This window comes from Enhydra lutris, unplaced genomic scaffold (assembly GCF_002288905.1).
Source record: "Enhydra lutris kenyoni isolate GAN:26980312 unplaced genomic scaffold, ASM228890v2 scaffoldscaffold22, whole genome shotgun sequence".
In the NCBI taxonomy this organism is placed as follows: domain Eukaryota; kingdom Metazoa; phylum Chordata; class Mammalia; order Carnivora; family Mustelidae; genus Enhydra; species Enhydra lutris.
This window is the reverse complement of record NW_019154106.1, coordinates 3,186,060-3,201,550: the sequence shown is the minus strand read 5'-3', so window position 1 is coordinate 3,201,550 and position 15,491 is coordinate 3,186,060. Positions and strand designations below refer to the sequence as shown.

At 58.0% G+C, this 15,491-nt stretch overlaps 1 protein-coding gene across 3 annotated transcripts in view; it reads left to right on the top strand.

The window, feature by feature from the left end:
• The first annotated feature begins 8,982 nt into the window (after positions 1-8,982).
• Positions 8,983-15,491, top strand: part of LOC111149641 (cortactin) — a 31,441-nt gene continuing 24,932 nt past the window's right edge. The window contains exons 1-4 of one of the 3 annotated variants that reach the window (XM_022506834.1): positions 8,983-9,109; positions 12,991-13,085; positions 14,897-14,983; positions 15,090-15,163. In XM_022506834.1, coding sequence (XP_022362542.1) covers positions 14,897-14,983; positions 15,090-15,163 — 161 coding nt within the window. In that variant the 5' untranslated portion in view covers positions 8,983-9,109; positions 12,991-13,085. The remainder of the gene's footprint in view (positions 9,110-12,990; positions 13,086-14,896; positions 14,984-15,089; positions 15,164-15,491) is intronic. The other 2 variants (XM_022506837.1, XM_022506835.1) reach the window with 2 other exon arrangements.

Genomic DNA, 15,491 nt, shown 5'->3' with positions numbered 1-15,491 from the left:
TGGGTTAAAGCCTCTGCCTTCAGCTCAGGTCATGGTCTCAAGGTCCTGGGATCGGACCCCGCATCGGGCTCTCTGCTTAGCGGGGAGCCTGCTTCCTCCTCTCTCTCTGCCTGCCTCTCTGCCTGCTTGTGATCTCTCTCTCTGTCAAATAAATAAAATTAAAAAAAAAAAAAAATCTCACATTGCCTTGTCGATGACCACAGCCAGGCAAGCCTTGGGCATCTGAAAGTTTCTGGAAACAAACCCAACTCATCACAGATTCATTAAGGTGCTGCCGTTTTGTTAAGATTCCACTGGCCGGGCGCCTGGGTGGCTCAGTGGGTTAAAGCCTCTGCTTTCGGCTCAGGTCATGATCCCAGGGTCCTGGGATCCAGCCCCCCATCAGGCGCTCTGCTCAGCAGGGAGCCTGCTTCCTCCTCTCTCTGCCTGCCTCTCTGCCTACTTGTGATCTCTGTCTGTCAAACAAGTGAAATTTAAAAAAAAAAAGATTTCACTTGCCGATTCCATTTATGCCTAAAAAGCAAACGTCCGTTTGAGAGCTGTAAGCAGGCGTCTGGGACGTTCCGTGGCTCCGAGAAGGCCCACTGGCTGCCTGTCTACAGTCTGCGCTTCCCACACGGATGTCCCAGGGCTCGTCTGTCATCCCTTGGCCCCACGTGCTCCCACGGAGGAGCTCCTGCTGCTGCCCTCCCCGCTGCTGGGCCTAAGCCCTCCTTCTTGTTTTGCATCGTGTGTTCTGAAGCACCGTGGGTTTGGGTTCTAGTCCTCACAGCGTGCTAACTCTGTCCTGTGTGCAGGTGGACGGGGCTCTCCAGCTCCGCACCGTCTTCCCGGCCTCTCGTACCTTCTGCCTCCCGTAAGAACACCTGTCAGGGGCCCTCCCTAGGGGTCCAGGACGGGCTCAAGCTCCCTCACGTAGCTGCATCGACAAAGACCCCTTTTCCAGGTGAAGCCCCACTCACAGGTTCCGGAGGCCTGGACAGAGGAGGTCTGCTGGGGGGCCCCCTGGTCAGCCCGCCTCACTGAGGGACATTTCTAATGGCGACGACAGGGTAGGGAGGACAGGCCCCACCCTCCCAGCGAACAGAACTGTCTCCGGGTATGGAAAGCCGAGAGCAGGGAGCAGGGAGCTGCTGAGCCGAGATTCGGGGAGGGAGCAGCCCAGGGTCTGGCCAGGGGAGAGCAGAGGACACAAAATCATGCAGGGGCACCTCTGGCACAAAGACAGATTTACTTGTGGTTGACCTTTGAACTTGAGTGTGCCGAGTATCGCCTGACCACAGACTGGTGACGGCCGGGCTGGGGGCCTGGGGGGGACTCTGCTCTATTAAAAAGCTATTCCAATAACCCCCTGGAGGTTATCGTGGAGGGCCTGCCCTGGGCAGCCACTTGGAGGTGCCGGGGAGACCGTGACCACAGCTAACAGTCCCGCCTGCTGGTGGGAGGAGGCAGCGCCCGCCTGGGCACCGGGGTCCTGCAGTGGAGGCTGCGGGTTGCAGCCACATGGTTGAGGGGGCACCCCTGGACGGATTTCGGGGTGCACCAGTGCAGATGGAGCTGTGCAGGGGTGTCCTGATTTCCCCCACGGGCCCACTGTCCCGCGGCCGGGCCCGAGGGGGGCCCATCTTGCATTATTTTCAATGGGTCTTGCCGGCCCTCTTCCGAGGAAGGCAACAGAACACAGTTCCCTGCCCGCCATGAGGGGCGGCCGCCAGCCCGCGGCTTCCGGGCTTCAGCTCCACAGTCAGCATGCTCTCCTAAAATTAAACAAAAACAATTTTTAAATTTTTAAATTAAAAGTAAAGAAAATTGAATTTTTTTTAATTGAACAAAAGCAGTGTCGCCGAGGACTTGTGACATCACACAAGCTACGGGGCTGAAGAGCTCTGAGTCATCCGTTCGCCATCACCCCCTTTTCTGTTCAATGTTTAATTTTATTCTTTCACGATTTTAAGCAATCTCTACACCCCACGTGGGGCTCGAACTCATGACCCTGAGATCGGCGAGTCACACGCTCCACCAATGGACCAGCAAGATGCCCCTCTTTGTTTTGTTTTTTTTAAGAAAAAAAAAATTTTTTTAAAGGTTATTTTTTTTTTAAGATTTTATTTATTTATTTGTCAGAGAGAGAGAGGGAGAGAGAGCAAGCACAGGCAGACAGAATGGCAGGCAGAGGCAGAGGGAGAAGCAGGCTCCCTGATGAGCAAGGAGCCCGATGTGGGACTCGATCCCAGGATGCTGGGACCATGACCTGAGCCGAAGGCAGCTGCTTAACCCACTGAGCCACCCAGGCGTCCCTTTTTTTTTTTTTTTTTTTTTTTTGACAGAGAGCACAAGCAGAGGGAAGGGCCGAGGCAGAAGCAGGCTCCCCGCCGAGTCGGGAGCCCGACACAGGATGTTGGGATCATGCCCCGAGCCCAAGGCAGATGCTTAACCCACTGAGCCACCCAGGCGCCCCTTCAATTCCAAGGAAAACAGCAGCGGCCGCCGTCCTTGCTCCCCCTCCCTGCCCACGTGCGGCCGCCCCTGCTTCTCTCCTCCCGCCTTTCCCCTAAGAAACACGTGCTTAGTGTGGGCTCCCGGCTCACCAGTCAGGATTCACCTGCTACTGGCATCTCTTTGAGGGGGATGGGGATTTAGCATCATTTACTGCCAGCCACGTGGACTGCTGGCCTTACAGCACGGCGGGCATGGGGTACCACTGTGCTCCCCAGGGTTTATGGACGAAATGGCGCCTGGGACTGGCTGTGAGATCACACCGGCGAAGGGGCATCTGGGTTGATGCGGGCGAAGGCGGGATGCGTCCTGGGAGCGGCGACACATCAGACTTGGAGAAGTGTGTCCCAGTTGCGATGGGCCACAGGTCCTTTGCGACAACTCCCATCTGGGGTGGAGTCTAATCCCCCCCGCCTTAAGCCTGGGCCACTGGTTGACCATGGGAATGTGCAGAGGGGACACTCGGGGACCACTGCAGTGAGGCCATCAGAAGCCTTCTAGAAACCAGCTCCCAAGTAGACGTCCAACTGCCCAGAGACCAACCCCCACGCTGTAAGGGAGCCCAAGCGAGCCCCATGTTGGCGCCGTGGACGTTGAGACCCCAGAGGTTCCTCCCATCCCCCGGTATGTGCCCGGCTCCTAAGTGAGGGAGCCACACTGGACAGCCCGGTCCCTGACGACAGGCGAGAGAAAAGGCATGACAATCTTCCCCAACAGGGAGAACCAAGTTCCCAGACATTCGGCGGAGCGTCTGAGCCAGCCCAGCCCTGGCTCCACCGGAAAGGACATGAGCCATTGCCCTGCACCCTGTCCAAACTCACGATCCCCGACATGCCAGCATGGTACGAGGGTTGCTTTTTCTCGTGAACTTGTGGGGTGCCGCCTTACATGGCAGCAGATGACTGGAACCTTGTGTCCCACATAGACTGTCACATGTTCTGCGACCTCCTGTTTGTCTGTATGCGGTCTTCGTCCAACCCTCCCGGAGACCTCCATCTGCCGTGGATTCTTCCCTGCTGCCTTGTAAAAGCCCCCCCCCCCCCCCCGCCCAGAGCTTCATGGTAAAGAAACGATTTACTGTTTCTCTTGATTTGCTGGATTGCCAACCCGGGTGGCCCCTTGGCTGGTCTCTCCCGGATGCCCCCATGTGCCGGGGGCCATGGGCTCGTGTGGCCCGCAGGTCTGGGGGGACCCGTGTTCCTGCTCACGTGGCCCGCTCACCCCCCACTGGGGTGCGTCATTGCAGGGCTTCCTCCAGCTCCTGAAATGCAAGATCCGAAACGAAGGGGGCCCCAGGGCTAGACCCCTTGAACGCTGTCCACAGGACTCATACCACGTTGTTTCCTGCCCTTATGCTGACAAGAACAAGTCCCAGGCCCAGGCGGGATGCAAGAGGCTAGAGACACAGACTCCATCCGTCTCTGGACGGGAGACACAGCTAGGTCGCCCTTGCGGATGGCACGCTTGTGTCCCCCTGAAACTCATATACTGAACCTAATGCACGATGTGATGGTGTTTGGTGGCGGCAACTTTGGGAGGTGCTCAGGTCCTGTGGGCGGGGGGGACCTCATGCCACTGCTCTTGTAAAGGGGCCCGAGAGGGCTCCCTTGCCCCTGTGTCATGAGAGGGCCCACCGGGAAGGTGGCCATCTGTGAATGAGGAAGCCGGCTCTCCCCTGACACCACTTCTGCGGGTGCCCTGACCTCAGTCTTCCAGCCTCTAGAGCTCTGGGAAGGGAAGTTTCTAGTTTGTAAGCCACTCCCTCCACACTTTTCTGGGACAGAGACCCAGACACCAGGCCAGTCCCCTTGCAAAGAGGCACAGAGCGTGGTCCCTGGAGATCTCAACGGTCAGCTTCAGCTGCAAACCGCCCCCCACAACCCCCGTATGACCCACCTGGGTCCTCCATGCGATCTCTATTGTCCCTGGAACAGAGAGAATAAGAGATTAATTATTTTGTGGATAACCTGGTGTTTTTGTTGTTGTTGTTGTTTTTTAAGATTTTTATTTATTTGACAAGCAGAGATCACAAGTAGTCAGAGAGGCAGGCAGAGAGGGGGGCGGGGAAGCAGGCTCCCTGCTGAGCAGAGAGCCCGATGTGGGGCTCGATCCCAGGACCCTGAGATCATAACCTGAGCGGAAGACAGAGGCTTTAACCCACTGAGCCACCCAGGCGCCCCTGGGTAACCTGTTCTTAATTTAGCAAAAACAATTTCTTGGCCATGAGCCTTTAGCATGAAGATAATACTCAAGTGTACAGATTTGGTAATAATAACTTGTGCGCTAAGAGTCGAACCCAGCCAGGCCAGCAGACGGCTGCTCCTGGGCTCTCCAGGATGCACAGAACAACGGAGGGATTAACGGTTAGGGTGAGGTCTCACTTCACTATGGGACTTGGGCTCCTTGTGAGCTGGTCAGAATTCTCATTTTCAGGGGCTCTGTACACTTTGTAGGCTCCTTACTCTGGGGGAAAATTATATTTTTACAAATGTATTGGTATCAAAATGAATACAGCAACTACAAATACGTTCTTCAACCTAAAATTTCCATCTTTTTCCTTCTGATTTCAAAACATTTTTCAGGGCCCCTGGGTGGCTCAGTGGGCTAAGCGTCTGACTCTTGATTTCAGCTCAGGTCACGATCTTGGGGGTCCTGAGATGGGAGCCCGGCTAGGGGTCTGGCAGAGCGGGGTCTGCTTCTCTCCTTTTGCCCCTCCCCCCACTCTAACTCGCTCACGAATAAGTAAATCTTTCAAATAAAACATTTTTAGGGGCCTTTGTGGTGGGCTGGATGGTGGCCTCCAAAAGGTAAATCCAGGGGCGCCTGGCTGCCTCAGTCCCTGAAGGAAGCGACTCCCCACCTCCGGGTTGTGAGTTCCAGCGCCACCTTGGGCAGCGAGATTTTACAAAGTCTTTAGGGGAAAAACCAGTAAGTCCCTGCCCTAATCCCTTGCACGTGGATCTTCCCTCCTGCCGCAAAGATGGGACTCGGTGAGGGCTGGAGAGCTTATCCCGGGTTACTCCGCTGGGCCTGAAATGCAGTCCCACCTCTCCTCGTGCGGGGCAGCGGGGGCTCGGGGACCGCGGTCCGGGGCAGGGGTCAGAGGCCAGCGGCGCGACGCAGCCACGAGCTGGAGGGCGCAGGGAGGGCCGCTCCTGCAGCGCAGCCCGAAGGGGTGCGGACGGGGTCACAGCTCGCCTTCCCCGGTGGCCGAGACGGACGGCGAGTCTCTGGAGCCCGGCCCCGGCCCGCCGCGAGGGCGCAGCAGCCCCAGCAGGTGCGCGCTGGCTCGGGGCGCCCCGCGCCTTCCAGGGAGGGCCCCCGGCCCCCGCCCGCACTCTGGCGGTTACCGCCACTGGCGGCCAGGGGCGTGCGGGCTCGGAGCGCTTCGGGAGAAGAGCGCCCCGGCCGCCGCCCGACCGCGGCCGCGCAGACCCGGACCCGAGGCCCAGGCGCCCCGCGGCCGGTGCCGGGACCTCACGTCCGCAGGGGCGGCCCTTCCGGGGGGACGCGCCCGGCTTCCCTGGTGAAGCCCCATTGGGCCAGGTTGAAGCCCAGGCGCGAGCCAATCGGCGCCGGAGGGTTGCGGTGTGCGGCGTGCTGACTGGCTGAGGCCGAGGTCGTGGGCGGCTCCCTGGCGAGGCTCGCGGGCGAGGTGCGCGCGCGGCCCGGAGCTGGAACCGCGGGTGCGGAGCTGAGCACCTGCGCGCTCCCGAGCGAACGGGGGTGCGCGGGACGGTCGCCCCAGGCCCGCAGGCGCCCCCGCTGTGAGGCCTCGGGGGGCGGGGTGTCGGCCAGCCTCTAGGATCTCCGTCTCTGCCTTCTTAAAAAGATTTTACTTATTCATTTGAGACCGAGCATGAGCACGGGGTGGGGGCGGGGCGGGGCGGGGAAGCAGGCTCCCCGCTGAGCAGGGAGCCCCACGGGGGGCTCATCCCAGGACCTGGAGATCATGACCTGAGCCCAAGGCAGACGCTTACCCATCCGAGCCTCCCAGGCGGCCTCCATCTCTGCTTAAGACTCTGTTCCCGGGCCTCACCGACTCCCTCCGCCTGTGGCTATCACCTGCGGGCCCACGCACGAGGCACCCGCATGCCGGGTCTGGGGCTCATAAAACGACACTCGGTCCTCATATTACAAGTTCGGGACGCGGGTGCTGGCTGCACGGCTGGGGAGACCGAGGCATGGAAACGCACTGCGGCTGTCCACAGCGGGGGAGCTAGTCGGTGGGGGAGCTAGGGTTGTCGTCGGGGCCTCGACCTCCGCAGTCTTTGCGTGAAAGGACCCGTTCTTGTCCTCAGTGAGTGCAAGCTGCAGTAATGATGGAAGGGGAAACCCTTGAGTTCTTTCTCTCTGACCCCCTCTGTTCCCCGTGCATGTCTGGTTCTCTCCCGTCTCTGCACCTCTCCTTGACTCTCTCCCTGATCCTAGGACCCCTTTCCCACCATTTTTTACATCCTTCTCCTACTCACTTTTAACCCCCGGCTGAAGACGCATCTTCCCCTCTTGAGCCTCAACTTGATGGTGCCTCCGATGTACCAAGTCCAAATCCGTATTCCAGCTCTGACCCCTCCCATCTGGGTGCTTCTCTCTTCCCCCACCCCACCTCCCTCCCTTTTCCGTGTCTGATCATGTGCGCAGAGGCTAAGGGCCATCCTTTTGTAAGGAAGGATTTCAGACTTTAGAATGACAAAAGTGATTATGGGATATTTTTCAGCAGAACTCAGGGGCCTCTGGTAATCATTTGATTCCATGGGCTAGAGTTTTTGCCCACACTCTCTCATACTTCTGAAGAAATCAGACGGCAATGCAAGTAATTCTTGTCCGTAGGTATACAAATTAGCTGAATGGAGTGAAATACAGTTGACTCTTGCCCTGTGGATAGACTGGTTTTGCATATTCATTTCAGCGGTCCCTTGGCTTCTCCTAGAAAAGCTGGAACACCTTATTGCTTCATTCATTATTAAGTTACATAACATCTTTGACATGTGTTCATTTTACAGGTATATGTGTAGGAAAGTCACTTTATGTTTTAAAATTATCCTTTGACACCTGACATCTCCTTTGCCATCCCTAATCCATCCAAATCTGACAATTTAACTTTCTCAATGTCTCTTGTATCTACTCTCAGTCTCTCCATCTTACCTGCTACCACAAGTTTGCCTTAACTGGTTGTCCCAGGCTCCTACCTGTCTTCCCATGGATTCCCCACAGAGAAGCTAGAGGGATCTCATTGTAATCGAAACTTTATGATGTCTCTTCTCTGCTTAACTTCCTCTAAGGACTTCCCATTTATTTTAGAATAAAGACCAAGGTCCTTGCTGTGCCCCGCCTATCTCTACATAACCTGGCCCGGTCTTATCCCACTGCCACGCTTCATCACTGTACTTTTTCTACCCAACTTTTTTTGGTTCCTCTGCCTCAGGGCCTTTGTACACGTTGTTTTCTCCGCCTGGAAAATTCTTCCCTCCTGACCTCCTTACTTCTACTGACCTTCACATCTTGGTGCAAATGTTAATTGCCCAAAAGAATCCTTCTCTGATCTCCTGGGTGAGTTAAGGTCCCAAATTCTCCCCAGTACAATTTCTTTTCTTTTTCTTTTTAAAATATTTTATTTATTTATTTGACACAGACAGACACAGAGAGAAAGGGAACACAAGCAGAGGGAGTGGGAGAGGGAGACGCAGACTCCCCGCCGAGCAGGGACTCCCTATGTGGGGCTCCATCCCAGGACCCTAGGATCATGATCTGAGCTGAAGGCAGGCGCTTAAGGACTGAGCCACCCAGGCGCCCCGCCAGTACAATTTCACAACACTTTTGACTTTCTCATAGCATTTATCTTGTTTCCTAATTATGCGTCCGTGTGATGATACCTGACTTCCCTTCTAGGCTGGAAGGGCCCTGAGGACAAGGTCCATGTTTATCCTGCTGACTCTCTATTCTTGCTACATATGTGGCCTTCTCCGGGTGGACAGATGGTGGACGGGTGGGTGAATGGAGAGCGGAAGGAGGGACGGAGGCGACGGATGATGCTCCGGTGGGTGGGTGGATGGAAGATGCGGGTCATGGATGAAGGCGGGCAGATGGGTGGGCGGGTGGAGAGGATGCATGATGCGTGGCTGGGCGGGCGGAAGAAAGGACGGTGGGTGGACGGGTGGACGAGGATGCGTCCCCTCGCTGACTGACCCCTGCAGCCCCCTCCTGGGAGTCCACCTGGCCTGGCGCGTTTCCCCTTCTCACCCCGGGCAGTGCTAGGGATCCCAGCGCACGCCCTGGGAGCTTCCGCCCCGGCGCAGGCCGAGCGGGCGCCCCGCACTCATTCCGCGGGGAGTCGCCTGCATCCTCCGGCCGAGCTCGCGCGGCCGCCGGCGGAGGGCGCGGCCGGTGCCACGTGGGCGCGGGAGGCGGCTCCGGCCAGACGAGACTCACCGCCCCGCTCCCAGGGCGCCCGCAACCCGCCGCCCCCCATCTCCGGAGGGCGCGGGGCGGGGCCTCGCCGGGACCCGGATGCGGCCCCGCCCCCGCCGCGGAACCGGAAGTGGAGCCGGGCGCCCGGGAACAGCGGGCGCGGCGGGTCCAGGGCCGGGCCGGGACCGACGGACGCCAGGCCGCGGTGAGCGAGCGCGGCTTCCTCGGCCGTGCTGCAGGGCGGGAGGCCCGGCTCCTCTGCCGGCTGCCCTGGGCGCCGCCAGCCCCGGAACGGGAAGGAAGCGGCGGTCGCTGCGGTCTCGCCGCGCTTCCGCTCGCGGTTTCGGGCGGGGGCGGGGGCGGGGGGGCGCGGGCCGGTCGCTGGGCTGCGAGAGGAGGGCTGCGGGCCCTGAGCGGGAGCGGCTGGGGCTGCGGGGAGAAAGGGGGCCGGAGGGTCGTCGGTCTGAGTGCGGCGTGCTTGGGCCCCGGTGGGGAGTGGGTGAGAGCCGAGGGACGGAGACCGGGGGTCTGCCCGGGGTCGGGTCGGCCGAGGTCCGTTCGGCCCGCGTCGGAGGGGCCGGGAAGGGCCAGGGTCAGGCGGGGCGGGGCCGGGGTCCGAGGGGCGGGGTCTGGCGGGGAGAGGCCGAGGAAGGGCCGGGGTCGGGCGGGGGAGGGAGGCCTGGAGCCCGAGGAGGGCCGGGGTCGGGCGGGGAGGGGCCGGGAGTCGGGGGCACCTACCGGGAAGTTCTGCAATCAGGTCAGTGGGAATGCAGCGACACGCGCAGCTGCGGCTGGTCGAGAGGCTCTAAATTTGGAGCAGCCCCTCCTCTGGGGGTGTTGGAAGTCACCAGAAGGGTTCTTTTGGGCTGGTTGTTTCCGTGTCTTGAATATTATGGGAGCTCGATCGCCCTGCTGGAGGGTCGGGAGAAGAGGGGACAGGGCTTCCTGAGACTGGAATCTGTGGGGGAGTGGGGCCTCTGAGGGAGGAATCCCATTTTCCGCTGACCGCAGCTCCGGAGGCATCCTGAGTGGGCGTCCCCTCCCAGAGACCGCCCTGCCAGCGCCCCATTTGGGCTGCGTGGACTTGGCCCCGCTGTGCTTTGTCAGGGGTTAACCCCCTGCGTTCTGGCGTCTGGTCTGGCCCAGCGGGCCCAGGGCTGGGAAGGGCTGTGCCTTGGACAGGCGCCCGTTGTCCCTGCCTCCCTCTGACCGTGGGGTGAGTCACTGCCCCAGTGCTTGGAGGCAGCCCGGTCTTAGAAAACCAATCCCAGATTTCCCCCGGAGCAGGAAGAGTCCTAAAGGACGCTTTCCAGTGCTCCGGAATAAGAATAAAGAGGGAGGGGGCTGCAGGATTGTTTCTGATCCTTTGTCTCCCAGTGGCTGCCCCTGACTTTTGGGCGGGTCATTTTGAGGGGCTTCTCTTTAAAGCCCGTCTGAGTGGTTCCGATGGGTGATTCAGACCTCCTTGGGTGCCGGGCAGCCCAGGGAGGTGCTCAAAAAGGGCGTGGTGGAGGGCCTGAGTCCTCGGGAGCACCAGGACTGGCTGGGGAGCACCGAGACTGGCTAGGGAGCACCGAGACTGCCTGGTGGTGCGGGATGCCAGGCATCCCCAGCGGCTGCAGGGTGTGGGCTCCAGCCCTGGCCTAGTCTTTCAGGTTTGTGGGGGTGCAGGCCGGTGGGGAAGCAAGCCCAGGCGCCAGGGGCTTTTCTCTGGGGAGTGCGGTGTGAGGAGTGGCCGGCCGTGCACAGCTAGGGCCTTCTGGTTCAGTCTGCTGCTCTGCTGCTCTGCTGCGCTGGCCATAGTGACCTTAATGGGAAGCCAACTCTGTCCTGTCATCTAGAACTTTGTCCCATAGAATGTTCCCCTCGGTTTATATGGTGGCGCATGGTGATGTCACCCTTGTGCGGTCTTGATGAGTACGTGTGACGTGTGACGTTTGCAGGGAAGGTCCGTTGATGGTGAGGGGTGTATTTTGGTAACAGTTTTATTGAGGTGCAGTTCATACACCGTATAATTCACCCGGTTACAGCGAACAATTCAGTCGTTTTGTAATACATTCAGACTTGTGCAACCATCAGCACAATCGACTCGAGAGTAATTTTATCCCCTCAAAAGGATCCCTGTTCCGTCCTTCCAGTATAGGTAGCCGCAAATCTGCGGTTGTCTCCCTAGACTTGCCAGTTCTGGACATTTCATGTGAAGGAGATTGGCTGATATGTGGGGTTTTGTGTCTGGCTTCTTTCCCTTCGCATGTTCTCAAGACTCGCTCGTGCTGTAGCGGGTGGTCAGGTCCCTCTGTGTTGCCAGATAACATTCCAGCACGAGTGGGTCACGTGGACCTGCTGCATCACGTGGGCGCTGGCCTTGTTTGTGCTTTTTGGCCCTAAAGAAGAATCCTGCCGGACCGTTCCCGCACGAGGTTTTGTGCGGCCGTAAATTTTCCTTTCTCTTGGGCCTGCCTCTTGGAGTGGGGACTGCTGGGCCAGTGGTGACTGTGTGTCACCTTTCGCCGACCTGTGGCTCTGTTACTCGTTTTCCCTCGCACCAGCACTCTGGGGCGGCTCTGGGGCCCGCACCCCGTCTCACTCGATACTGTCTGGTGTTTCGTTTCAGCCTCAGAGCTCACTTGGGGGTTTGATTTGCATTTCCTTCACGGCTGATGCTCCCTCCTATCTTGTTGTGAGCTCAGCAGCCGTTTACGCCTCTTTGAAGAAACGTCTGTTCAGATCTTCCCACCTGGTTTTACAACGTGGTTAATTGTCCTGTTTGCTGTTGAGTGTCTGAGTTCTTTATTTCGGGTATATGATCTGGAAACATTGTTTTCTCCTGTTCTGGGAATGGTCCTGAGTCTCTTGCCGCTGTCTCTTGAAGCAAAACCTTTCAGTTTTGTCCAATTTCTCTGTTCTTTCCTCTTCTCCCCTGTGCTTCTGGTGTCACATCTAAGAGCTGTCGCCAAATTGAAGGTGATGAAAATCTACACTGATGTTTTCTTGCGACAGTTTAATAATGGAAGCTTAGATTTGTGTGATCTCTGACCTGTTTTGGGGTTAGTGTTTGTATATGGTGTGAGGTAGGGCACCAGAAGGATTATCTTTGGGTCCAAAAAAAGACCCAGGCTTTTACATTCTCAGTTATTGTTGTGATTTTTTTTTTTTAATTGAAAAATTTGAGGGGGTGGTAAGTGTGGACTTGGGTCTGTCCCCGGCTGCCCTTGGGTGGATTTTTACAGGTGCTCGCCGATTACGGTAATAACCTCAGCCCCTAGCACGTACTAAGCAGCCTACAGAAGTTAGGGTCTCCAGAGGGGACTGAGAAGAGAGGAGGAGTGAATAGTAGCATCAGGAACACAATAGGGAGTGTAGGGAAGGCTGGCAAAGCATCATCCGTCCAGTTCCTGACGTGGGACAAGGCTGGGTGCCGACACAGGCAGCTGGTGCTTCGGAATGGCTTGTTCCTAGGCGCAAGGGGACCAGGTTCCTCGGCTCTGGGATGTCTGGCAGTACAGTGCCAGTGGGAGTTGTCTCGGGAGAGGGTGGTGGAGAAGGTGGTGCGGTGGTGGCCCGAGGCGCTGGAGTCTTGATCCCCGTGCTACCGGTAACCGTACCCACGCATCGCAAGCGCCGCCCCCTTCTCATACCGGTGACCGTCACCATGTGGCTTTTGTCTCCAGCCACACACGATCCCTTCAGAGTTTTCCTTATGTTATTATTTTCTTAAACTCACAGTAATAGGATTTAGGGTTTTGAGCAAAGGCATAATTTAGAAGGAGCAGAAAACGGAGACATGTCAGGGTGGTAGCCAGCAGGAGACGTCTGCGAGCGATTGCCGCGGTCACCGTTCGCACGGGGAAGCAGCTCCACGCGGCTGTGAGTCCTGTGAAGCTTGCTGTTTTCTGTGTTTTCTCTGTGTGTCTGAAAGTCGAGCTTTTACGTTGGTCAGCTGCGAATCTTGCCGCCCTCCTTTCAGGCTTCCTTACAGAGCCTCGCGCAGCGGGGGAGGACGGCAGAGGTTCCCGGAAGGACCCGTGCGCGGGGCTCTGCCCAGACTGGCTGCTTCTGAGCTTTCTGCCCTTCGTCTTTTCGCAGACAGAATCACTCCCAAATGCTGGAAATTCCTCGCAGGAGCACTGGCTTTCCACAGGGACCCCTGAGCAGCCTTTTGTCGCCAGCCGGAAAGAAAGGTTTGTACCCCGTGAGCGTTCTCACCTCGTCTCCCCTCGGACGGTCGGGGTGGCTCCCCGGGCAGGGAGGGGAGTGTTCTCCCTTTGGGTCTGCGGAGGTGGGGACCATCATTTTCTGGAGGAAATGTTGCTTAAAAAGTAAAGTCAAGGGGCGCCTGGCCGGTTCCGTCAGAATAACATGTGACCCTTGATCTTGGGGTCTGGGGTCGTGAGTTCGGACCCCCATGTTGGGTGTGGAGATTACTTAGAAATAAGTAACGTGAGTCGGCCTAGTTTCCAGTGTTGCCTATGGTTGAAAGAGAAGGGGGTTCCAGACGTCTCTGGAAGCCTCTCTGTTCTGGGAGGAGCCATCTGGCCTCTTGGATCTGTGCGGTGGAAGGTGGGAGGAGCTGCCAGGCAGGGTGTCAGGAAGCAGGTGCCAGCGCTCACCCTGCCCCCAGGAGGCTGGCTTCCAGAAGGACCTGTGAAGGTTGGCTCTGCCGTGTTCTCCGCGTGAGTCCACGACAGCAGCAGCGATGACCCCTTTCACCTTTGCCTGAGGAGGAAAGGTAGCCTCACTGACCCTCCCCGGAGACCCTGTCCTTCTGTGTGAACATGTCCTCAGTGGCTGTACCCCTGGGCAGCTGACGCCCCACAGTTGTGGCCCCTTCTACTGTGGTGACATACGGGGCACGTTTGACTGGGAGAGGCAGACTGGGGCAAATGAATTTTCAGGTGGCTGTCCTTGCGTTTGTAAGTGGGCGCATGGGGACGGGGCGTATCTGGTTGCTCCTCCCAGGGCTGAGCGTTTAGTCTGTTTTTTTCACTAAACTCGTGTCAAAAGCAGATTATATCTGCGAAACTCTTGCCGTACCTGGGACAGCCGGACAGAGGGGAGCAGGGTTCGTGGTGGCCTTGAAGGGACTGCGTCGGTCCTGCCTTACCCGGGAGCAGACTTGGCTCAGGCGACAGTGACAGGAGTCGCATCTGGGAACTTGAGAGTGCTGTCACGCGCCCTCATTGCCGCCTTGAGTTTGGACTTGAGGCCCAGCAGAGCTGGGGTCAGGGGTGGGTCCAGACGGGAGGTTCTTGGGCTCCTGAGGGGCTTCCGTCCTGTTTGAGTTCAAGCCACAGAAGCTTTCGGTTGATCGAGTTAAAATAATCTCCCAGGTGCTTCCTGGCTCGGGGGAATTTTATGAAATCTTCTGGGGAAGACGGGTCCGCTCTTCTCAGACCTCGTTTTCTCTTGACACCATTAAAGGTTGAAAGGTTAGAGTTTACCTTTGTGGTTAGGAAAAGCCTCTGCTGCCCCGCCGTGAAGCCGTCATCCTCTGTGCCAGGTGAAACCGTTGCTGGGGCGGAAAGGCCACCTCCCGTCCTCCGGGCTGCCCGGGGCAGGAAAGGTTGGCAGTTCGCGTCCTGGCTGCGTCCCCATGTAGATGGTGAGGGACCCTCGTAAATCACGTGGAACATTTATTCACTTGCCAGAGGCTGAGCTGAGGAAGCACTTGCATGTCCACTAAGCAATAGAAAGCAAAACGGGTAGTCTGTTTGCTTTTTTTTTCTTTTTGCGGGAGGGACGGGTTCTTCACGACGTAAGTGCACGCGTGACATTTTTATTTTCCCGAAGATGTTCTCACTTGAACTGAAGGCGGCATGTTCTGACGCCTGTTTCGGATGCCCCTTGAGAACAGGGCTAGAAACACAGTATTCTGTTCCTTTCCTTTCTCGTGTTGGGGTCCATGCGGGGCAGGTGACCCCTGAGCCGGGCTGCAGTCGGGGTGCCGGGGGCCGCCTGCTCAGCCCCGTGACCCCGCGCACTGCTCTTCCAGATGTGGAAGGCTTCGGCAGGCCACGCCGTGTCCATCACCCAGGACGACGGGGGCGCCGATGACTGGGAGACCGACCCCGACTTTGTGGTACGAGCCTCCATCCCGCCGCCGCCGTACTGCTCCCGAAAGCGGCTTTCCTCCGCGCATCCCCGGGGTCGTGGGGAGTCCGCTGATCGTGTCTTCTTCTTTTTAGAACGACGTGAGCGAGAAAGAGCAGAGATGGGGGGCCAAAACCGTGAAGGGGTCTGGGCACCAGGAGCACATCAAGTAAGAGCCTGTTGGGGTGAAAACGGTCCCCTGAAAAGCGGACAGCAGTTGGGCCGGGGGCCCTGGCCTCTGTCCCTCACGCAGTCCCTCCCTCCATTCAGTGCGGGAGACTAGGGTAGGACACGGTGATGTACTTCGTGTGTGTGTGTGTGTGTGTGTGTGTGTGTGTGTGTGTGTGTGTGAGCTCACAGATGCGGCGACTTCAAGTTCCTGCTGCGGACGAGTCCTTCATTTGCAATTCTGGTGTCCACTCTCTTGCGGGAGGACGTGGTCCCCTGCATCCCCTCTGCCAGTGGCCCGTCTCTGACACGCACAGTGTCCTTGAAAT